Source organism: Leptosomus discolor, chromosome 5 (assembly GCF_034619465.1).
Source record: "Leptosomus discolor isolate bLepDis1 chromosome 5, bLepDis1.hap2, whole genome shotgun sequence".
Taxonomy (NCBI): Eukaryota; Metazoa; Chordata; class Aves; order Leptosomiformes; family Leptosomidae; genus Leptosomus; species Leptosomus discolor.
The window spans coordinates 60,027,633-60,053,156 of record NC_141395.1 but is presented as its reverse complement, the minus strand read 5'-3'; the positions used below and the strand labels follow the sequence as shown (position 1 = coordinate 60,053,156).

The window sequence follows — 25,524 nt, the reverse complement described above, 5'->3', positions numbered from 1 at the left end:
TGACACATTTGCACAGGTATGTTTATTTTTTCCTGTGTTTACAGTGCTTCGATTGTAATTTTAAACCATCCAGAAAGCACAATTTCATACCAATTTTACATACTTTACATCACAGTTCAACAACATTAACACAATTGTATCTACTAAACCAAATGAACAAAATGGCCATGAACATTTACACAATTCTTCTGTAAACAAGTTTGGGGGTTTTTTTATAAACAATGGTAAATGGAATTAACACAGACCACCATATGAAAGAGGAATGAGCTTTTCCTTAAATAAATCACTCTGTTTATAAATACTTCAATTCTCTCAATATACATTTACAGACATAATTGATTAAAAGCAGATTACCTACACTGTTCTTTAAAAAGAAAATGTCTGGAGATGGACCACTGTGTGTTAAATTCACCTAACATAAGAAGCAAGCATATGATTAGTAGAATGTTAAAAGTATTACTGTACTTCAGCCTCGTTTCTGTTTGTTTACACCAACACTGAAGATTGCCATGTTAGGGAACTTTTACTTGAATTCCAGCAAATTACAATCGATCTTGTAGTACACATATGGGTAGTACTCCTGCTGACTGAGATTTAAGCCTGGAATATCCATAGTTGCCTGCAAATAAAGTTTTGAAACCAGTTAACTCTTACAATTCAGACTCCTGTTCAGGAGTAGATGAAACATTCATATGTTTTAGAAGCAAACAGGTCAAGCAAGACTTCAAGCTTGAATTTGCACATTCAAGCAACTGTTAGCAAAGAGTTAGAACTTTGACAAATGAGTAAAAGCATCTTTCAAAAAGAAAGAAAAGCGTGTTTTCAAAATCTAAGGAGTTTTGTATCCGTAATTCACATCTGTTGCTATAGTAAAGACACCACCGCTAAATGGAAGGCCAAGTACTGCAATTCTGTTTTACAGCTTCTAAACACAGTTTATGACAAGAATGTTATAGGGTGTTCAATGATCTAGAAAGTTACATGAAGTTCAGCATCTTTAACTTTCACCTCATTTGTCTCACATCGCCTCTCCTCAAAAAGGCCTGGAAATACTTCGGAAAACATTACATTAAATATAACATTAAGAAAGATTATTTTAAATCTCTTTATATTCAGCTAGAGTCATTGCGTGGTCTATCTTCAGTTAATTTTTAGCTATGAAAAGCACTGTTTTCCAACACAAAACAAATTAGTAGAATAAGCCTCCCAACAAACTGGTTTTAAACATGAAAGTGAGCCCTCTACAAATGGAAAGGATGGCTCCATCTTGACATCAATTCAGCCTCCTTCAGCACAGAAGGACAACTACGTTAACTTAAAAACAAAGACAGCAATGTAACCAAAATACCCCCAGTTGTTTCAGTATTAAGGCCACTGTTCCTGTAGACTGTGGACAATTTATAGATACCTTCTGGGCTCAAAAAAAGATACGAAATGTGTTCCAAGTTCCTTAAGCCTCGTTTCAGATCACAGTTGACTTTGTTTGAACTCTTTGAGGATATGAATATGTATGCAGTCTATCTTTCCATTGATAGGAAAGCATGCAGTAAGAACTTACATGAGACTTTTATACCAGACAGCTCATCAAATGCACTGGTTGCAACTTTAAATACCATCTGCTTTGCAAAAATGTAAAACAGAAGTGGCGATTTTATAAGGTGACAATTTTCTGTACTGTGAGAGAATGATGGAGAATATAGAGAGGTGCAGCTTTTTCATAAAGCCAAATGACTTTTTTTTTTTTGTTTAAACAGACTAAACCTAATATTGAAGGGAAGTAGCAGTTGCAAAAATACTTACATCAATAATAGCTGCTGCACTGCTGTCAAGGTGCTTGTACAAGTCATACAAAACCTCCCTCAGTTTCTTCATTGTTTTCTTATTGGGCTGAAGTAGCATTGCCTGGAAGTTAACTGGCAAACCATACCTGAGGAAGTCAAGCAGAAAACCATGAAAATGCTGAAATAAGCCTTCTTTTATCTTTCAAAGCAGAATTTTATTTTATTTTGAGAAAGAATCCTATTGCTGAAGAGGAAATTCTGCTCATTTTCATTTTTGCAAGATCATTCTGTTTCTACAATTCATAAGGCATCAATAAAGTAGAACTTCTTTCTTCAAGTTTAAAATGAAGACTTTAAAACAAAAGTCTAAACGCTTTTAAAATAATTTTAAATCCTTGAGTACTTAGCACAATTCTCAAAGTTACCTGAAGCCGTGAAACAAGTTTTGAACATTCCAATTAGTTTACTTGCAAGACTTTGCTTATGCCACTAGGTGGAGAATCTAGTCTCTACTCTGTTCTTCTTTCTAGGTGTGTGGAAACATTTGCCAATATTCAAATCAAGTTCAGCTTTCTTCCTCACTAAGTTTGTCTTCAAAACAAGCCCGTAGCAGCTATGAAATAGACTAGAATGCAAGTTAAGGTGATTTTTTTTTTTTTCCTTTTTCTCCTCTGGTTGACTCCTTTATGATAACTTACCAAAAAAGCTAAAAAAAACCAACCCAAAACCTTTCTGTTTTCTGACAAAGGCAGAAGTCCTTTCAACTCAAAAAATAAAACCTCAAGCCCTTCCTTCTGCAGAAGAACTACAGCTGTTCTTAAGTCAACTTAGTAACTATACTTCTGGATAGCTATGAAGAAAAAAGCAGAGAAATTTTATAGTTAGAATATTGAATGGTTTAATACTGAAAAGTTTAGGCTACAAAATTCTTAAAAGGCATGTTTTAAATAAAAAGTATAAATCTAAAGAGGTCAAGTTGTATTTCTCAAAGCCTGAATACTTTTTATTCTGAAGTATTCACATTTCCCAGTTAAACAGACTATAGAGTAAGCTCTTTTTATAAGCGGTTCATAAAAAGCTAAAAAATCAGCAGAAACACCTTGCTGCAACTTAAGAGTACCTGTAATTCCTAAAGCACTGGTTGAAAGACTATCCAAGGGGCAAGATACACAATTATCTACCTCAAATATTCCACAGCTGGCAACAAGAGCTATTGCCATCACCTATTCATTCTACTCTAACACTTGTTTCTTCCTTCCCAGAAAAGTGGCATTCACACACCTCAGTTCAGTAAACCCAAGCTAGATGTAAATTCTCACAAAGTCGAGGAAGAAAAGCACTACTCAGGTCTGCCTCATTACCTTAAAACAGATTCAACAAAAACTCTTAGTGCTTTCACATGAATCCATGCAATGAAAGCTTCACTGAAATTAACTTTCAGCCACCGAACCAGAGGCCCCTGTGAAAGGGAAGAGGAAAAAAACCCACAACGTTATTCAAACTTCAGAAAAAGATTCACCTCATTAAGCATGTTTGAGCAGATACTTAGTATCTGTACCATGATAATAAAGACAACTTAAAGGCAGAGTTCTCTATGGACATAATGGGTCAAGGCTGTTTCAATACTAAGTAAAGAGAAATTTAACGGGACTTCCATTGTCTCTTCAGTACACCATCTCAGCTGCCATGGGACAACTATACTAAGGATCACTTTAGTAATATCTGATTATTTCCTTCAAATACTTGTCCATTTTCAAACTTTGCATATGATCAGCTGCAATATCAGCACTTGGTTTGACACAGTGAGGAACATTTGTGCTACAGGAAACCCAACCACCCCGAGCAGATTAGCCTGGTGGCAGGCTGACTATGTCACGTCATTCTTGCAATGCTTTCTCAGAATCACAAGTTTATGAAACCGTTACACAGCAATAACAAGTCTTAGATGTCTCATGTCTCTGTAAATGACTATACAGACTTACAAACTGTTTCTTCTTGTCAGTTGACAGTCTATTCATTTCTTCTTTATCCGCTTTCATCTCTTCTTCATTATACTGGAAGTCACGGACCATAAACCTGCATTTGGAAGTGAATAAAATCAAAAGAAGTGGCTATCTAGAGATCCATCAAAGCACAAGACAGAACACACACAAAATAAGCCTTACTTATATTCTCTGGCTTTATGCTTGAAGTCATCCACTGCCTTCCTGAACAAGGTGACGTTACAAAGGTAACTATCTTGATCTTCAAAGAGTACACTACACAGGAAAAAAAAAATTGTCAGAATTAATAAGGTTCAAGTCACCACAGATCTGATATACAGTAGCTTAAGTTGTACTTTACCCCTACTAGGCAAGAACATAAATGCAGATAACCACACAGGATTAGTTCCCAAATTAAACACCTTATACAGAAAGTAACTGAAACTTTAGCAACTGCTCCCATTACTCCATTCATAAAGGATGACAGTTTCCATTTCACACTCAGAGACTTTGCCACTCAGAAACATTTCATACGTGTCTGGATATTTGTTCAAATTGAAATTATTTTACAGAGAAAGGAATTAAAGTTGTTTTAATACCAAAAAGTTTGGACTACAGAATTCTTAGAAATGAGTGTTTTAAAGAAAAAGGAAAGGGATTTAAAATAGAAAAGGACACAAATTAAAAAGACGTAACTTGGCAAGAAAGCATGTTTCTTAGGCTGTAAAGACAACCCCTGGATTTACTATTTTACAGTTCAAGACAATACTGCTTATTTTGAGACTTCACCTTAGGATAAAAGCTTGAATACATTTAGACTGTTCCTCAGTGTCACACCCTCTTCAATACAAGCATTATCCAACAGTTTAACAAGCCACCTCTTCTTAAGCTATGCCTAGGTCATGGTGTCCCAGTAATTAAATCAGAATCATTAGCCAAACTCCCACCAGGATTAAGTTGATCCAACTCAAATGTGAAGTTAGCCAGAGCAAGCCCAGATTTTTATAACTGGCATACAGCTGGTAGTATCAGACCTGCCTGATCAAAACTGCAATCTCTCAGTTAACAACACAGCAACGCTTTGTGTTACAAGCTGACTTTATTTTCAACACGGTTACAAGATTGCTGAAGTGGCTTAACAGTATTATCAAATCCTGGCCATCCCAGACACCAAGCACCAGCTTGGTACCAAGGACCTTTGTTAGCCTGAAAGAGAAAAGTTACTTTTCTTCGCACACAAGAAAACCACCTACACTTCCAGTTCTTCATTCTTTAATAGTTTTCAAAGAGGAGATGTAACTCGGTTCAAGTCTTCTGAATACAGGCATAAAGCTTACAGGCTAGCAGCGACTATCCGTTGCTAAACCCTACCATGTACTAGCCTGAAGGTGAACGTGCCTGACCTGAACTAGATCAACTATTCGATCCTTTTGCTCTTCCCATATAAGTTAGTTTGATAATTTTGCTAACCCAAGAGTTAGAGATCCTTTGAATTTTTCCTCAACTAAAACATAATCAAGCTTGATCAGATAAAGCCATAAAGGCAGACATTTTGACAAGTTTTTGACTAAATTTAAAAATTCAAAGTCACTACAAATAAGAACGCTTATAGCACATACAAATATCAGATTTAACATTTAACAACTTACTTGCTGGAACGTGGTACAACCATCTCTGCTAGTGTTTCATATTGCTTAACCCAGTCATTATAATTTAACCTAGAGAATACACAGGTTATGGTTAGACTTTCAGTACTGTAGTAAGAAATCTCTGATTAATGGATAAAGTTTTTTCCAAAAAAAATGTTAAAAACATTTAATCATCACATCTTTCAACCCAGACATAAGTTGTCAGAAACACACAAGACATCAGGGACAGTCCTCATACTGTTTTTAAGATTATTGCTAAATAAACTACCACGATAGCAAAAGTAACATGTTTTTACCTTCAGTCTTTCTTCTGTAAAAGTTTACAAGTGTAAAATTTTTGAAATCCAAGAAATACAGAATTACCTTAGTCATCATTAAGTAAAGATCTCAGGGGACCAAATGGACTTAACTGTCAAGGTTTATCAGAAACCCCTTATGTAACCCTGCTCTCCTGAGTGACTAATAGGAATACTTTTTCCACAATTACAAACGGGTTCCCCAGAGTCCTGCACTTGCCTGAAGGACTGAGAATTTTGGAAGCCCTGCCTTTCTGTAGTTGGTGGTGAAGAGGTTTCACCTTTTCAACACCAAAAACAAGTCAAAGGCAAAAGAAAAATAACAGTTGAGACACACTAGCCACCTGTTTTCTGCTACAGCCGCTGCAAAACTGTTTTGGCTTCAGAGTTTTACATGCGACAGCGACTACTGCTTCATGTGACAAACAGCCTACTGGCTATCTTCACGAGTTAGAAGCTCTCTTTGTTCCCAGCTCCAGAAAGACAGCCTAGTGTCATTTCCTCATTTTACACAAGCCTTAAGGACATTTCTATCACCACATTCCTCAGCCAGGGGAAAAGGTGGGGGTTTTTTTGTTGTTTAAACATTTTGGACAGCAACAACCTGTTCCCCCCAGCAAACACAACCTAAGCAGTGTTCCATTAGCAGAGACTTAGATAAGTAAAAAAGCAGTGCTCTGGCAATCTGAAAAAGTGCAAAGAATTAAAGAGATCATTTTGCTCACTGAGTGGTGAAAGCCAGCACAGTCCTAACCAGGACAATTCAATCATTACACCTTCTAACATAAGTCAAGTCATGTTTTTACTCAGTACTTATTTTCATAAGGATACCTTCTGCAGCATGACTAGTCATGGCTAATATTAGATAAGAGACATAAGTCAAATCTCCAGTTTCATACAGAAATTCACGAGCACTCAACATTTCTTATGATGAGTTCTTGTGAACAATGTAATACAGGTACACAGGCTCACTTGCCTGTACTAAGCATCCAATCGTTTGTGTCCATTCACCCAGGAAAACCTCAAACAAATTCTGGTGTCCTTTCTATAGTATTATAGAGTTGTGGGATCTATTATTTGATTTAAATTTCTTATTTTATTCTGCTCTTAGGACAAGCAATAAACTTACTTCGGTACAATCACTAATAACGTGACCAAATATTCTGAATCGAGTACAAAGTCCTCTTTCTTTACAATATCAGCCAGACTTCTGGTTAGCAAGCTTCCCCTGCAGAGAAACAAAGACAGCCAGAGTAAATACACATTTAAGAACTGAATTCATCTGGACAACAGTTTCCAGCACTTGACAGTACACCATTTTTAAAAATGTATTTTACCCAAGCATTCCCTATTAGCAGAGCAAACAATGTCCTCATACACTTTTTATATCTTATTATCTAAAGTCACTGAAAGTTTTTATCAGTAGCTCCACTGCTGCGCGTCATTTCCATATTTCAAATACCTCACACGCTTAAGAAGCCAAGTTATATTTTAAAAAGTAATTTAAAAACACAGGAGCAATTAAAACTGTTAATTGCAGAGTCTAGTATATGGAGCCACAGAGTTACAACTAACCTAGTACAGACCTACTTACAGAACCCCAACAAAAATTTGAAGCAGTATACTGCCTCATATTCACAAAAGACTAAGAACATACACAGACTTAATGGGGCTTAGCTGACAAATTACCATGGCTTAAGGTGGAACTTTACTCACTCATAAAATGGCTACCATCAGTATGACCCATGGTTCTGAATCAGCCAGCAGGCCTGTACAATTAACTGTAATGGTAGGGTTGGGTCAAATTGATCAACCATATTTGCATAGAACTACTGTACCTCAACTGTATTTCAGATAATCATCACACGTACATGACAAGACAGCATGCAGGCCTTGTTTAGTTTATTATCTGCATGTATGCAATAGCTGTGTCTCTGCTGGTTAATTTTGAGGGAAGAAACTCAGTAATACTGATATGCTTAGAGCATAAACTGGAGTGAAGGGAAGGACTTCCTTGTTTAGATAGACACCTAAGTACCAGTGTTACACACCACTTTAACAGCAAGCTTCTGTCAAAAGCTCCAGCAATTTATGCTCTTTGTTCGTAACTGTTTATCAATCAACTGAGCTATTACCAGCTGGTAATAGATGTTCTTTTATGACAGCTGCTATTCAAGATCAATGAACACCTCAAAAGTACATTAAGCTTAGAGCCTTCATATGTTACTAAGTTTTCATGGTTAGATAACTTTCCTGTGCTACATTAGCAAAAACCAATGTGACTTACGCATTCTTTCTTTCCAAATTCTGAAGGTTCCCTTTCAGATTATTGTATGCTGAGGCTCTTGCTTTCAGATCATTGTCAATCTGGTTTACTCCCTTAAAGACAAAAAGAAAAGGAACAGTGTCTAAAGAACTAGAACAGCTTTTAAATCATTTCTTAATTCAAAGCTTAGATCTGCCAACAAGAACTTAATGAAAAATACGCAAGTTAAAATGTTCATTTCTCTAGTGCTTGATAAACTTCGCTTAAAACTCAGAAAACCTCAAGGCAGAATTCCTTTAAAAGGAGAATCAGCCAATAATAAGTTACACATCCTCTTCTGGTATCAACTGGACATGCTACTGCATCCAGCTGATCATTATTCCACCACCTTGAGGCTACCACCTCCATCTCAGCTGACAGGAGAGATCATTTGAAGTTTACCTTCCTACTGTGATACAAGTACACCTGTAAACACTGGGTACCATTTCCTCCAGCTTTTACCTCACTCCTCATTACACTTTTCCCCCAGTAGAGTTTCAGTGACAATAATGACAGCACAGTTTTATGAGTAGCAAATCAAGAATTCAGTAACCCAAAGCATTCTTGCTTTGCATCATCTACAGCTTAAGAGGAGACACGGTTGCACTGTACTTGCCTACTACAATTTGCACCTTTCCTTGAGACGAACAGCGTTGGTCACTCTAAGACAGAATATAACTAAATGCATCATCTGCCTGATTCCAAATGGCTCTTACTACTTACAGTTCTGAATATCATCACAATTAATTTGTCTTCCCCCCCCCCCCCCGCGAGCTATTTCCCAACCTGTATGTTTACAAGGGAAAATACAATAAATTATATCATCTCACTTCATAAAGTCATCTTTTGTGCTGCTGTTTTACATTGGCAGTGGCTTACAACTATAAAGAAAAATCTGTTTTATAGAGGCTTTCTTCATTCAGTAAAAACGTACATATTTTGGAATGTCTGTTGCACAGGGCCAGCTCCAGGTAGAAAGATAAACAGTATTTCAGACCTGAATCCAATTTATTTCAGACAATAAATATATCTGACAAATCAAGTAGAGGCAGCATGCTACATTTAATGTCACTGGCAGCCTTTAACCATCTTTCAAACTTTCACAGTAATGAAAAACTTGCAAACATTCAAACTTTCAATCATCTTTCAAATTTTTACAGTAAAATAGTCCAACTATTTTACTGTTTAGACCCAGACTTTCACATTCCACTTGCCATTGCTGCTCAAATAAGCCACCTTTTCAAATCCATCCTCTAGGATTAATTAGAATGATTATCAAAAATTACTCATTCCCAGATAGGTAACTTGAAAGCAAGAGGAAGAACACAGACCAAATTAAGCAATTAGTAGAACTTAAACAGCCGGTCATACTCCTATCAGCAAGCACCCCGCACAAGGAAGTGTTTAAAAATCAATATACATAGTAACAGTTGGATAACTGAAAGAATGTGGTACAGTATTGGTCTGGCACCATCACGCTGCCTACTCCCTCCTCCACTGCTTCCTCGCTATGGTACATAATTACAAGCACACAAGATTCCCAGGGACAAGTATCTGAACACAGTGAAGGGACTCTCCCTTCATTTGGGCTTAGACCACTGACAAAACATTTTGTTTGCGTACAACATTTCAGCTTGGGGATCCAGATACGATTTTATTTCCACAAAAATAAATCTCTCTTAAAAGCAACATCGCTTAGCTATATAGTGACCTCCTTTACGGTAACACGTAAGTTCACCTGTTGATAGCAGGACAAAGTTAAATTAAAAGCCTGAAAATTCTGGCAGTTTCACTTGGCAACATGCTACAGGCTTGCACCTTTCCAAATACAGCAATGCTTTAGACAAAATACTCTGAAATAACACAGTTTACTTTTTAAATAGATGAGTATTTAAGGTCATTTAAATTCTTTGCCTGATGTAGCCTTTAGCAAAGCATGTGGAGCATTTCAGCAGGCATCACAAAGCACAACTCCTAATGAAAAGGTTTTTACACTACAGGAAAGGCACTAATGCTTTTTTGTTCCCCAGCTAGAAGACAGCATTAGGGGAAAAATTGATCAGAAGCTAGTACCTTTGTGCATTTGGACTTTTTCCCAGACCAACAACCTTCCCCTCTGCCTTTTCCAAGGATGAAAACTTTTAACAGCAGTCTAACTTTGCTGTTTTTAATGACAAAAAGCAAAACCCACTGATACCAAACACTGCCTTTACAAGCCAGTTCCATTCATCATTTCCTAATTGTCAATACTCTAACTGCTCTCATTTGTCAAGTCAGTAGCCTTTTAAAAAGTCACAGCTTAGACAAAAGCCTGTTAATGCCGCACTGGTTGGAGTTTACCATGAACAAGAATCAGCTGTTTCCTCTCAAAATGCTAGGGAACACAGAACCACAAACCCCAATGTCACAGCAGAGCTCTTACATAAAAATATTTTTAAAACTTCCAAACGAAGCAACAATTTATTACAAGGCAGACTCATGATATTGCAAAAGAAAGTATCAATCTAGCATAGTGGGCCTATTTCTACGCATAGCAAACCCCAGATATTTAAACCACTTACAGAGTCATGGCAACACGAGTGTCATCTTGTAACTACACAAACGAGCTGTCGTTCTTCAGTAAATACCTGGGTTGCTAACAATGTTGGACTAGGGCATCAAGGCTATCGAGGTTGTCTCCTTGCATAATGGTCTCATGATCGTAATTTCAAATACGATGCATGACGAGATTAAGTGACAGCTCTGACACGGCACAGACACCATCTTTGAAACCTTCAGTATTGATGCTGGGGTTCACAATACTTTTGAAAGTTAGAAGCTGAAAAACTTGATGGATAGTTTCAGTAGACTTCCTTTTATTTTAAAAACTTTCCAACAGTGCTAGAGTTTTCCCTCAACTGACAAACTCCCCACCGCAGTTGCCGTGACTCTTACTTTGGCAGCCATCAGAATCTGCTGGTATAGTGAGCGAGGAGGATAGAAAACCATACAGGAAAAGTAATATCTCGTGATTTGACAAGCTTTTCAAGTTATTTTAACATCAACATGTCAAGAGGCTTCACAGATTTTAACTAATGCAGCTCTATCAATTTTCCTATATCTTCATGTTAACCACATGCCAAAGTGAAGATTTTCACTATGTCAGGACTCTTTTTGCCTTAGGACAAAACTTCAAGTCCTGTGACATTATCTCCTAGGTATCACTTCTACAAGAATGTGAGGCAATTTTAGTCATCTTCCTTCGCTTCTCCACTGTGGACACACATCTGTGGCTCACAATTGAAAAAATTTTTTGAAATTCAATTTATTACATAGGTGTCCCTGAAGCTGTCCCTATAGAAGACAGGTACAGCTAAACATGCAGAGAAAGGGAAACCCTCAACAGGATGATTCAGGCTGAACTCCAACAGACCTGTTTCTCTGCATTTAGTATCCAGTCTAATAACTCAATGAGGTTCCCTAAAATTAGATGAAGAATGTAAGTCAGTTATTTAAATTAAAGTTCACGTTCTGGAGTACAACTTTGCTGCAAGCAGATGATTTATCTAGCAAACTCCAGGACACAGGATAACATGCACTGAGTCCTTGAAAACATCTTGATAAAGGGCATATCCCTTCATGTTCTGTTGCTTATGCAACAAACTTAATTGCTACAAAAGCAAATCCTATACTATAGCAACAAGTAAGTTCCAAAAAAAGAGACAAAACACAGCTGAAGACTTTTTTTTTCCTTTTTAATTCAGTAACTTTCACTCCTGTTCTAAGGCCAAAGCAAAGGAACTTTTTCAAGAACCACTTCCTTGATAAGACCTGTAGAAACCACTTCACCCTGTCTTCTTAGGTTTTCTCTATCTTTCTTTCCCCACCAAGATTCTCTTCTCCCAACTCAAACTTCATGCCTATACCTGCCAAGTAGCTGCTGTAAACAGTTGAATGTTTCTGATACTTTCTTCTGAAGAAGGAAAAGCTTATGGACTTACATAGTGTCCGACATTATGATTATTTTTTTTATATCTGTGGGATATTTTTAATATGCAGACCTTAAGAGGCATAAGACTCTTCCTCCAACAAAACTCCACACCATAGATGTCTTCCAGGAATAGTTACCAACTGTAATTTGTGGAGTAATTTCAAGATGCAGTGATAAGCCCAAAGAAAATACCAAAATGAAAGTGTTAGTTGCACTCTCAGTCAGCTATGTACCATATATTAAAAATTTGTAATCTCTGCAAAAATTTAAAACTAATAGTTTCAGGAGAGAAATTAACATCTACAGAATCTACAGTTACAGCAAAGCATGAGTCTGCCAGCACTTACCCCATCCCCACCCCGCCTGTAGTTCCCACAAATCCCCAAAGTGTGAAAAACTTTACCAAGGTAAAGACAAGGGCAAAACCCTTGACAACACCCAAGTGAGCTTTCCCTACATCTAACACTGAAGGCTTGTTTTTCCCCTCACAATTGAGCGCCATAGCTTTCAGAAGCTAAGTAAGTCCCCTAATAGCTGAGAACAACAGACATATGGCATGCCACTACAGCAAAATTGAAACATAAGCGATATTTGCTAGCTATTTATTTGTTAGCTCAGTGATCTTAGGAAACCAAAATCAGCAAAGACAGCATGACGGCCTTCAGGGAGCACTCTTCAACTCCTATACCCATCCTAACGCACTTCTTCGCTTAGTAAAACACAGATACTGCTACCAGGTTCACCACTACTGTTGTCAGAGTTAATGAAGCTAACAAAAATAGACAAATAGCTTTGAGCACCAAGCTTTGTGCATAAATATCTCAAGTTCAAGAAGGAAAGTTTTATAAAACAGATGACCTTACCTTTGCAATAATTTCTGAAATATTCTTCAAGGATTGCTTGATTGGGTATTTGGCCATATCCCACTGGAACCTTGTTATATAGGTGACCAAGTCAACTAAAATTTTAAAGAACAACTTTGTTAAGACAGACAATAAAAAGACTGGTGTATTATAGTCCACGTAGGACTGCTGTAACAGAAGAGTACTGTAACAAACTGCTTGTGGACCTTCGCAAGTGTGGACTCTGTTGCTTAAGAAATTTGAAAATAATCAAGTTGTAAGTTATCTGTGATCTCTGCTTTCAGACACCAGTTTCCCCACCCCTGTAGACCCTAAATGATATTTACTACTAAGCCAATGATGCCTGGAGAAGTACAGACAAGACCAATGATTTTTTGCTTGGTGTAAAAAAAATGGGTGGGAGAAGGGAGGGTTACAATGGAAAAAAAGAAGGCAAAGATTACGCGGCTCACCTGAAGCAACAGTTTTACAAAACTATCTGAGAGAGACTACTCTGAGCCCCTATATAAGAATCACTGTGTTAATTAGGACTGCTGCACTGGTCTCCATGTTAATCCACTCGTATTAGCCTCTCTTGCATCAATACAAGCTGTGTTAAATTTTACGAAATGGCTTCAAAAACAAAATATTGATTTAGAGAACAGTGCAACTCTTTACTATAATAAAATGGACAAATATTTCCATGAGACAACTGGTTTTATAAAGACATTCTATCACAATTTGGGAACAATTGAATATTCCAGCATAGGTTACACAAAATCGTACCTATTGAGATGACAGACTAACACAAAAAAAAAGTTTACGGTGATGAGGAACAGTAATTTTTATGTTCCACCAGAGACCAGTGATGACAAAATACAGCCCTAAAGGATCAAAAGGTTTCTGTAAGTGAGTATTTAACACATAGATGTAATTTCTTGCCGTTCTGGATCCTGTAATTTGTTTCAGGGCGACTCATGGAAAAAAGTACTTTCATGTCTAAACTAGGTTTTCAGAATGTCATACAGAGAAGCAGCATTCAGTACATTTCACGATCGTCTTCCCTCCAACACTTTCAGGGTGTGCACATCATGGTTAACGCTTTACCTCCATTAGCCAGAAGATTCTCCTGAACTTTATCTTTACTATCTTCTAGAACATCAGCCATATACTGGGCCACTTTCTTTACAACACTGAAAAACAAAAGATAAAGATATGAAAAAAAGAAAAACCTCCCATTTTGAGAAATTATTAAACTGATCTGAAATTGCCTAACTCCTCATGAGATCTGACACTTGAGACCTATCTTCCTCACTGGAAAAGCTATGATCAATATTACTCACGTGCCATGCCAAATGTTTCCTTTTCTACTTAAAAACAACTAACCATTTCTCTCCTTGAAACAGAAGACGGCTTCACAAGTTCTAGTTATGTGATATAGTTACATTTGCTCAAAACCACTTTTGAAGGACCATTAGTTTCTTCAAAATAAATAGGGTTTGCATTTTAATATTAATGTCATTTAACCATCTCTGTGGATTAGGAAACAACACAGTTATCTTCCCAAAGTCTGTAAACAGTACTCTAACTTGCTAAAAGAACAGTTTTTACTCCATTTCATCATCACTTCCTGCAGCTGTCAGGCTCGATTCTTAACAGCTCTCCAAGACCCAGTAGCACGTAGCACTGCTATAGGGAGAACCATTCTACATCAACACACAGTGTCCCACTATTCCACAAGAAGTTCAGATTCTTTTTCTTCCAAGTACAGATCCTAGGAAGAAGAGCAGTTTAGCTTTCTTAGCTTGCTGACTGCCTGCAAAGGATCACCATGAAAAAAGCTGGAAATAACCTGAGTATTATTAGGACTCAGCAAACCATCACACCATTATTCTAATATTTCGTATGCTAGTAAAAACAATGTTACCCCTCCACAAATGCATCCAGTTTAGCCAGCTCATCTGACAAACCAACCAAAACATCCAGTGTGCCAACCTAGAAGGAAAGATCACAATACATTAGTAATTTTACACGAACGCAGAAAGGTAAAACCAAACAACAATAAAAAACAAACCTCCCGAACAGGTAGCTTTGTAGAACTACATAAAATGCTGTACTCTAAGATTTCAGACTGGTTGATTTAACAAAGTCATGCTGTGTTCATTTGCTCAAGATACCCCTAAAGCACCACTGTATCAGATCTAACTCACTCTAGTTTCAGTCCTGCATTCCAGCCATCCAAAACATGTTCAAACAACTTTTACATTATGAATTGGCTGCATTTCCCACGAGTCACTTGCTTCAGTATGTGATTTACTACTTTAGATCAAATCTGAAACTTCTGTAACCACTTCTCGGTGCTGGAGGCCACCACAACACCGAAAACTTTGAAAGTACAAGAGTACTGCAGCAGTCAGACCAAAGAGAGTCTACATTTTTTGCATCTGGAGTAATGCAGTATTTAACCTGTCTACAAGCTTCCCCTCTTTCTTCCCTTCTCCTCCAGAAAACACTTTCTTCCCTAATTTCATGTAATAATCTAGAGCAATACATGTACCTTTCTGGGGCCAGGGATGATACCATTTTAGACTCTATAAATCAAACGTGAAAATTACAACACATTAAAATAGTCTGTTTAGCTCTTTCATAAATCCCAAATGGGTTTAAGACATCAAAAAGTGTAAAAAGTTACAGCTATGCTCAAGTTAAACAGCCAAGGGGTGATTATTTTTAAATAGGTCCTGTAATATCAATGTTTCTTTGGTTCTCCCTTCAAGTACTTACAGATGTTTTCATTCTGCTCAATAAAAGTAGAAAATACCTCAAAAAACCCCCAAGTCTTCTTATCTCTAATATTTTAGTTGGTAGTTTATATTTCTTGCTGAACTATTATTAGGCATAAGTGAATCTTTGGTCTAGTCAAGATGCTATTAACATTATTTTTAGTATAGTATCTTTGTTTTATATATTTGACCTCTCAACTTTACACGACTCCTGTTCGCTTTAGACTCGAAGCAGAAAGAAGCACAATTACTTAAGTAACACTATGACCAAATTGCTTTCCTTACCCCATCTTCTTCCGAGCTACTTGCAGAATAAGGAAGTTAATGTTTTGACTAATTACAAACAGGACAAGTAAGTCTTTAAGCAATATGGCTGCTGTTCAGTGGAGACTAAATAACTGTTTCAATGAGTTTTAACTAAAGGATATCACTCCTTAATTAGTTTTACCAGGTCCACAAAAGCCAGACTATTTCCCATTGTATATAAAGTAATCTCAGCTTCTGCCTCTTTTAGGAAGCAGAGTAGAAACAAAACCAATTGTTTATAACCCTAATGGGCCACATCAGTTTTCAGTGATAACTTTTATAAATGCTGTAGGCACCCTACAGTTTGAAAGGCATCCTGACTCATGTCCAGGGACCTCCTGGCAGAAGACAGACATTTATTGCTGTCCCTCTTCTTACGGCTACTAGGATATCTCTTGAAACAACTCAGGACAGGCTAAATGTGAATGTAAGTTACAGCAGTTGGAAGACCCTCTTAACAGACACACTGAAGCACCTTGTGCCCTGGGCTCGTTCCTTAGCAGAGACAGGAACAAGACATGGACCGGCTCAAGCGGGTCCAGAGGAGGGTCACGAAGATACAGGGGCTGGAGCACCTCCCCTGTGAGGACAGGCTGAGAGAGTTGGGGTTGTTCAGCCTGGAGAGGAGAAGGCTCCGGGGAGACCTTAGAGCAGCCTTCCAGTGCTTAAAGGGGGCCTGCAGGAAAGGTGGGGACGGACTTTTTAGCAGGGCCTGTTGCGATAGAAGAAGGGGTAACAGTTTTAAACTAAAAGAGGGCAGATTTAGACTTGATGGAAGGAAGACATTTTTTACAATGAGGGTGGTGAGGCACTGGCACAGGCTGCCCAGAGAGGTGGTAGAAGCCCCATCCCTGGAAACATTCAATGTCAGGCTGGACGGGGCTCTGAGCAACCTGATCTAGTGGAAGGCGTCCCTGCTCACTGCAGGTGGCCTGGACTAGATGACCTTTAAAGGTCCCTCTCTGTCCAAACAATTTATGATTTTATGATCACACCAACTGAACCTGATCCGTTCCGTAGACGGAGATTGGCAGCATTTTTCCCTCTTCATTTTGATATGCTTTGAGCTTTCACTCAAACTGAGCTCAAAATTCTTCTTGTTCAAGAAGCATTTATGTGTCAGGATAGACCTTTTCCTAATGAATACACTGGCTCGTAACTTTTCCATACCCTGCTTTCAGATTTTGTTTCTCTTCGCTTCTCACAGTAGTAGTTCAGTTTTCTTCCCATTTTTTATAACACACATCAGCAGGTCACACTGGCAGGCTCATGCTCAGCCAGAGACAACCACCACTTAACAGAAGAATGTTACCTCTGGACAGAGAAAAGGCAGCAGCTGTTTGATCAACCCCTGTATTTTAAATTGAGCCTTTTCAGTGCATCTCAGGCAGAAACGGAGAAGCAGACAATTCAGAAATAAAATATAAAAACCCCACAAGACAGAAAACCAAAGGAAACTATCATCTGAATACTCAGATCACAAGTCTCCATTTTTGTTCTAATTTTCTTCTCCACTAACTGTCAGCAGTGTGAGTTCAAGACTACTAACCCTGGAAAACCTGCTGAATTAGCTGAAAGAACACACTTTGCTGAGCCTTCAAAACTTAGAGTGAAGAGGTTTTAATTTAGAATTTCAGAAAAAATATAATTGTTGTCAATTATTTTTAGATCCACACATTATCATGAAAAGAATTCAGCTCTTCTAAAAAAGCAGACTTTTTAAAGTCTGCATGTATTCCCCATCTACAGCCTTAGTCTAAAGAAACAAAGATGATGCAAATCAAACATACTTCTTAGGACATGAAATGGGGCTCATACCTTCAAGTCCGGAATATTGAACTTTGAATTAGTAGAAAGATTGTTATTTTTTGTAGTTGCTGCATGTAGTTTCTCCCATGTCTGTTGACAGGTTTTTTCCCCAGGAGCAGAAATCAGCCAAAACTCGGTCATTTTTGTGTCTTTATCTTGATGTTTTCTGCTTCTGAAGATAGAGGCAAGATGCTAGGAAAGAAAGTGAGGCGGGGGGGGAAAACAAAGAATATCTGCCATTAGTTCAGGATTCAAAGCTTTGCCTGCAGAAAAACATCTCACTCCACATTACTGATGTGCAGTTCAAGCAACTGTAAGAGACTTTACAAAGCGTATCATGTGGTTCCAAATTCATTTTTTCCTATCTTCTAAATCACATTTGCACAGTTGGAAAGTCTTTTTGAACTGCCCATCCTGCAAGTTAAAGTGGGATGACTTTGTCACATTAGCATCTTTCAACTGCAATTCCACAAAACAATCTAACTGAAAACAAATTCAGTAAAACAGGATCCAAATCATACTTTCAGATGCATATGTTTTCCAGCATGCATACAACAGACAACTTTTTCTTAACACATCCGAGGGATAAAAAAACCAACCAAATTTCAGCTCTGACGTTATAGCTTTTCCAACCACATTTCAGATTAGGACAGTGTTTTAGAGTCAGTAAATGCCTAAAAAATATTTAAATGCGATAAAGTTTAGGTTATTCTTTCAAGCACGGAAGGTTCTCCTGGCAGCTAAAAATTTCAACAAAAAGAATGACACTTTCTAGTCTGGGTATCTCTGTTGTCATTGCAGACCTTCAATAACATTACACAAACCAGCATTAGTCAAGAGAGTATCGGTACTAAATACAAATTACGTTGAGCTACTCTGCAAACAAGCTCATGTTAAGAGTATATATGTTCTTCTGTCATTAAGAAACAGCACAAGCTGGTTGAGAGTTACTGGATTTTTTTAATAAGGGAGTAAACAACAAAATCAAAGCATACTTTGACAGAATCTAAATGTCAAATTTTGATACATGTCTTCTGTAGCAGCTTTGAAAGAACAGAAACTAACCTACATTTCCTAATGAGAACAGACTACAGCACTTAAATTTTTTTTTTTTTGAGAGAGGAAGAATCAAATACTGTATTTGTAAGAATTAATACACAGTCACAAACTTTGCCCAAAACAACACACATAGGTCCTTCAGCTGTGTAACCATTCATGGGTCCACAAGTTATCAAGGGTGTTGAAGTTAGAGACGAGCTAAGGAAGGCCTGTTAGCTGATTCTTTTGTTCAGCTACTCAGGAAGCCTAAAGCTGGAGAAAGTTCACCAACCGTTAAACTAGTATCATAAAGCACATCTTGTCACCAGCATAACAGCCACCCGTCTTCAATTAAGGGGCCTCGTTTCTACCAAGAGGTGATGACGCCCCGTTATCAAGCCTCTTGGTACTGCACACGCCATGACATCTGCCACTCCGTTACCAGGTAGTAGCACAGCAGTGCCATAATCCTAAACACAGCCAATGCCAGGGCGGGTATAGAAATTTGATAAATCAGAATGTTTACAAGACCAGACACATGTCCCACTCCACACGAGCTCATCCGGCCTCACCCAGCCCAGTCCCGGGCACTCTCCTGTGCTGGGGTCACACACCCGCACTGCTGGTTCTATTCAACAGCCACAAGTCAAGGACCTGGAAGTCACCTGTGCTCTCCCCACTGGCACTACTCTCTCTTCTCCCCTAATGAGTTGCCAAAGCAGGCTGGAAGAAGGGATAAGGAGTTCTTTGCTTCTAGAAGTAGTATGGGTAAGAAAAGGTCCTATCTCTGAGAAGGACAGGTGAAAAGACTGGGTCTACTTCCTCCCTCATGCTGTGGCCTTGACTGTTGGGGAAAGTCCAAGACAGCAGAACCAGAGAGGGGTGTGAAACCCATGCCAACAGCCCCTCAAGCACCACTGGTCCCTCATGCTCAGAAGTGCGTACTGCAACAGCCCTTGGTCATACCGTACTGATGATTTTGGTATTGGGAGGTGTCATGAACAATTAAAGCAAGATCAGTTATCACCATGTTACAGGTCTTCTTCATTTAGGGAAGCACCAACTGGATCATCTCACATAACAGGCCTCCATGGGAGATCTACTAATTATCAATGATTTGGAACAAGACAAAATTTCCTCTTATTCAGACTACTTTGATGCATTATCTTCCTTAACACACGCCACACTCGGTGAATCCATTGCACATGATGTTTTCCTACACTTCACTCAACTCTGGCCCTATAAAAAGTTCACAGTAAACTTCACCCACACAGGGAGACACCACTACAGCTGACACACACACTCAAAACTGTTTAAGCTTTAAATTGTGTTTTGTTTGGATTTGACTAGACTAGGACTAGAAGAGGCTTTGGAATAAATGTTGGATTAACAAACTAATTTAGCTGGTGGCAGCAGCAGTGTGCAAATATCCACGTAACAGACAGAAGAGCCATAACATAGAAATCCAGAATCCTGTTCAGTAGGCAGATGGAACACTGCACTCTCATGTTTTCCACTAAAACACAAATAGCCCCTGAAGAATATGTATAAAGTTTCCAGAGATTATATCATCTAAGGAAACAGTTACATGTTTAAAATGACAGTCTCATTCCCTGCATTACAGATTGGGAAAATCAGCTCACCATTAAAAATCTAAAAGTTTTTTTCCGGGGGTGGGGGGAATAAAAATCTTTAACAGACCCATGGAAAAGAAGGATTGCTTTCAATAAGTAAAGTTTTCCAATTTTTTAAAGTTAGTTTTCAAAGACCAACTGTTCAGACTTCACATGATCCCTAGAAGTCTACCATAAACAATCCTGAAGTCACAAGCACCTGAGAGACTTGCAGCAAATCTTTTTGCATGCTTAAAGCCCAATGAACTACAGCATTTCATGATTCCTTAATAACAGAGGCAAAAAAGGATCGTTCAACTTAATAACCAGGGTCTTCTTCTAGTGCTCAAAGTGAAGAGGCACAGGTGGAACAGTTGTAGCTGCCAGAAACTGTTAAGCTACTGGACTTTTCCCTTCCTCCACCACCATTTTTGTCTGTGTGGTTGGTCTTCCTGAAGCTCTGTTCCATTTCTAACAGCCATGGGAAGCAACACAATTCCCCATTTCAGGTACCTACTCAATGGAGGTATTGTCAAACACATACAATAAAAAAGTTTGGTAGAAGAGTTTTAAATGTTTGTTTGTATTTTCATGTGAGGGGGGATGGAGTCTGAAAATAGAACTATGGGGAATAACAAACAAGAAGTGTAGAAAGGAGAAGTGCTACAGAATGGTAAGAAAAACAGAAACAAATTCCAGTCAGCCAAAAAAGTATTGTAAAATGAAAGACATGAAATTTAAAGAGAACGACCACAGAATAAAGCAGGAAATACCAAGTGTTCAAATAAAACCTGGAGTAAACACTAAGAACGGACAAGTGAACTGTTGTTTACACCAGGTACCTCTACGGCCTGCACTTTTTTGTAATGTAGAAGTGGTCATAGCATGCTTTCACCTAACCAATGTTAGCTGTTTGTGCTATTTCAATCGTTTCTGATGTAGGCTCTTGAGAAGAAATATTAATAAATGGATATCTGCATACATAAATGGAATTGTCTACATAAATATCAATTTGAAAACAATCACTACTATAGCACAAGTAAAGTTAATCAAGCTAACACTTTCAAGGTGGTGGCTTTTTCCTAAACTATGATACTAAGTGAGTAGAAACCATGGTCCCAGTTCTGCTGAATGGAGGTAAAGCCATCCATTGGGAGTGAAACTGCTTCTGAAGTGCCACTATAAGCATTTGCTGGCCAACTTCAGAAAAAGTGTTTGCTGTGTAACTGAGAAAAAGTTCAGGAAAATGAGAAACAAAGTTTATACAAACATTTCTCTATAGACCATGCTGAACCAAAGTTCAGGACTTCCAGGAGCATGTTCTGGAATTCCAACGTGATATACAGCACTGAGCTAGCTACCTTCATCGTTACAATTCTACAGGTCACGTCATTACTATTTTACCACCGAACGACCAAACCTTCCGTATCTCCAAAAAAAAAAATATTTAACCTTGCAAGATCAGCAGTGGTTTGACCCATCCTTATCATGTTCAGCACTCACAAAGAATGCAAGTTCTCATTACAGGGGCTTAATACTAGAAATTCATTAGAACATTTGTGGCATTTTAGATTCAACAACCGGGCATCATCCCACAGAGCTTCCCTTGACACTTTCTCATAAGCATACCCACAACATAACTTTGAAGTGTAATAGGCTTCCATCTGCTGTTACAACGAGATTTAAGTAACATAAACACATTGCCAAGATGTTCTGCCGGTCAAATAAGCACAACTCATCTACAAAATGCTTGAAATATTTCACCCCTTGAAGTTTGCCTCTAGAGAACCTGGGTTTGAACCCTAACTACTCTAATGCCCAAAATAAGCTTGATATTTTATTTTAAATGTATTTTGCATTACTACCCATAATTGATACTGCTTAATTTCTTTGTTACTAGGAAAAATTGATTGCCAAAGAAAGAACTTTCATGCAGTATACTATGCTATAATCTAAGCAATAAAACCAATAAACAGCTGTTTCAGTGCTGTATCTGGAAAAACAAATAGCAGTGTCAAACGAGAATCTCAGCCACTTCATTTTTCAAAAACAACAGGGCTAGAGGGAAGCAGATAAGTGTTTCTTCCTTCACATTTAGCTCACCAGGAAAGCTCCATTTACTAACACGACTTAGAAGTCTGCCAATAGCCAGCGCTAAGACCCCGGGATGTTATTTCTTCAAGCTCGCTCTCAGAAATCACTTTCGACGCTCGGCGTTTGGCCTTCACTGCCTCCACGTTTCCTAAACAGAAGTGGCCGCAGTGAGGAAGCCAGAGCTACGCCCGGGAAGATTTCACAACGGAGAGGTCCCACGCCGCGGGCAGAGGCAGCCTGGGGCCGGCACACGGGGCGGGGGAGCCGGCTTTACCCTCCGCAGGGCCGCTGACCCAGATCGCAGGGATTAGATGACGGATCCCATAACCCGAGCGGGCAGCAGCTGCCCCGGCAGCCCCCGGCGCAGGTTCCCAGCACCGCGCTTTCACTTCGCCCTCCGCAACCCCACAGCAATCCCGCCGCCCCCGGAGCGGCGCCGAGGCCTGCCAGAGCCCCTGAGAGGCACGGCGGCGGGCAGGCGGGGGGGCCCGCGCGGCACGGCCGGGCCCGGCCGGCGCTGCTGCCCTTCACGCCAGGCCCAGCGCGGCTCGCCGCCGGGGAAGGCCGGAGCGCTGCGCTAGCCGCTCGGGGCGCACGGCGGCCCAGCCCAGGCCCTCCCCCCGCCGCTCCGGGCCCGGCCCAGCCCCGCCAGCGGCAGCGGCGGCTCCCAACGACGCTCACCCGTCACTGCTCCATCCCCCGCCGGCAGCCGCGGCCGCCCGCACACCCGCCAGCGGGTCACGTGAGGCGCCCGGTCAGCTGACGCCGCCGCAGCGCCGGTCACAAGGCGGCGGAGAGGGGCGGGGCGGGGGGGGAGGAGGAGATGCTGGCGCGGCGGCGCAGTGACTGACAGGTCCGCTCGGGCGCTAGCGGCAGGGGGGCTGCGGGTTCGAGACCCGGCCTGGCCGGCCCCGGAGCAGTCAGGGCTGCCCTCCTCGCCGCCCCACAGCCGGGGCTCGGCCGGGGCACCGCCGCCGTCACGGGCACCGCCAGCCTCCTCGGGGGGCCGAGCCGAGCTGCCTGCGGCTGCCACAGGTGCCTGAGGCGGCGGGCAGGGGCAGGCACCAGGCGCCTCAGGGCCTGGCAGGCTCCGGCCGCCTCTGTTAAATCTGGGCTTGATTAGGGAAGTTGTCGGAAAACCACGTGTGGATCAGAGCGACCTCGGTCACCACGAGGAAGCAGCTGTCCTTAAGAAGCCTTTATCGATTTTGCCCTTAGGGAAGGATAGTCAGGGTTGAAAACATGTACGTTTGGCTTGTTTTCCTCACGTTGGCTCTTGGAAAGCACACGCTCTTGGAAAACGCAGTGGCAGTTCAGTGATCAAAACTGTCAGTAGATGTGTGCTCAAGTGCTTTCCTGCTCTTGGCCTGCAGTGAAGGACTTGGGAAAGAAGACTATACCCATGCAGGTAAAGAGTGGGAAAAGATGGACCTAGAAAGAAACTGTTGCAGTTCTATTTTGGCACCAAACCGCGTTTTTCTTACCTAGCACAGTAGTTGCTAAGTGAAAAACAGCAGGTTGTAAATTGCTCTGTTACTAGCAAAGTCAATCCCTTTTATTGCATGAAACGACTTATTATCTTAATTCACAATATTATCTGGAGAACGCAGGAACCATAAACAGAAAGGCAACTACTTTGGTTGGCTGGTTTTGGTGAACCAAACAATTTGTTCCTATTTTCCTTCCTTTTTTCAAGTAGGCAAGAGTTGGGGCCACCCTATAGCTGTGGGTGGCTAGTGGGGAACTGCAGCACAGGGGAGGCACAAATGTGATCGCAGGTGCCAAAAAGGTGATTTCACATAGTTCCAGCCCAGCAAAGGGTGTGGCTCCGTGTCCCTGGGAGCAACTCCAGGCCTCTAGTCCAGTGGTCTTCTCCCCCTTAGGTATTTATAGATTTAGCAGCTCCAAACCCTACTTAGTCAAGTTCAAAGTGAGAATGGTGTTAAAACAACCTCTACTGTGGCAGATCAGTCTTTTTTCAGCCATCGATGTTGTTCTTCAACCACCAGAGGCTTCTGAAAATGATCCTGTTACTGAACTGCCCACTGAAGTCATCTGTCGTACTCTTGACATGCTCCTACTGGTACAATTTTGTTAGAGGGACATTTCTCATATCAGTATGGAAAACCATACTCTAAAATAACTAAAACTTAGTGAAGCAGAAACTTGTCTACCTTAAAAGTGGGCAAATTTATTTTTAAATACCCACATTACAGACTCCAGCAAGAATAATTTCTTAATGGCTGAATTATTAACATTCAGTCAGTTGTCATTGGAAATTGTTATAAAACTTCACAATAGACACATTTTCTCATTAATATTGCAAGCCTTTTCCTCAAAATGTGGCAATATATGCCATATGCCAACGTTAAGTAATAACGCAAGTCGTTATCTGTGTTATTTTTGAAACAAGATAAGAGTTTTTTGAGTGTTCCATAGCTCCAAGCTATCAGATGGAAACTTGGCATTAACCTCTATAAATAAACAGAGCAGTTAGTAAATGATACTATAAAATCAGATCTTAACAGAAGAATAGGAAGCATTTCTAACCTGCACGATGACAACAAACCGCAGGAGGGGATTCTGAGAACAAAGACCTATGATCTGCCACTTAAAGCCCGCTGCTTAATGGCGTTGGGTTTATAACAATATTTGCCGTTTGGTTAACTATGATCAATGAGGTACAAAGCAGGCCTGTAGGCAAACTATAGCTCTTCACTAGAAAATAAAAAAATGAAAAAAGAGTTAACACAAATTAAGTAATCAGGTGTCTTGGTTTGAAAGACAGGTATCTGCGGAGGAAGGCAGGAGCCTCCCTTGAAATGGAAAGTGCAACCCCCTTCCCTCCAAATGATTATAATTTTGAAATTAATGGGCCTTCAGGCAAAGATATGGGGAATAGGAATAACAGTTCTTTACTAATATATATATATATATAACACAAGGCAGGGAAAAACAAACAACCCACTGGTTTACACTGACAGAGTCAGAAATACAACCTGACACCCTGTTAGGGTGGCAGTAGCAGTCCGATAAGATGCTGGCTGCAGTCCTCC

At 39.9% G+C, this 25,524-nt stretch overlaps 1 protein-coding gene across 1 annotated transcript; it reads right to left on the bottom strand.

The window, feature by feature from the left end:
• ATP6V1C1 (ATPase H+ transporting V1 subunit C1) lies at positions 1-23,195 on the bottom strand. The gene is made up of 13 exons (XM_086465087.1): positions 23,150-23,195; positions 17,733-17,915; positions 14,753-14,820; positions 13,933-14,018; positions 12,847-12,941; positions 7,996-8,087; positions 6,838-6,936; positions 5,413-5,481; positions 3,947-4,039; positions 3,764-3,857; positions 3,143-3,240; positions 1,801-1,927; positions 1-619 (listed from the first exon to the last, which is right to left on the bottom strand). Exons 2-13 carry the CDS (start codon positions 17,862-17,864, stop codon positions 524-526), a joined length of 1,149 nt encoding a protein of 382 aa, XP_086321213.1. The 5' UTR covers positions 17,865-17,915; positions 23,150-23,195; the 3' UTR covers positions 1-523.
• Positions 23,196-25,524: the final 2,329 nt, after the last annotated feature.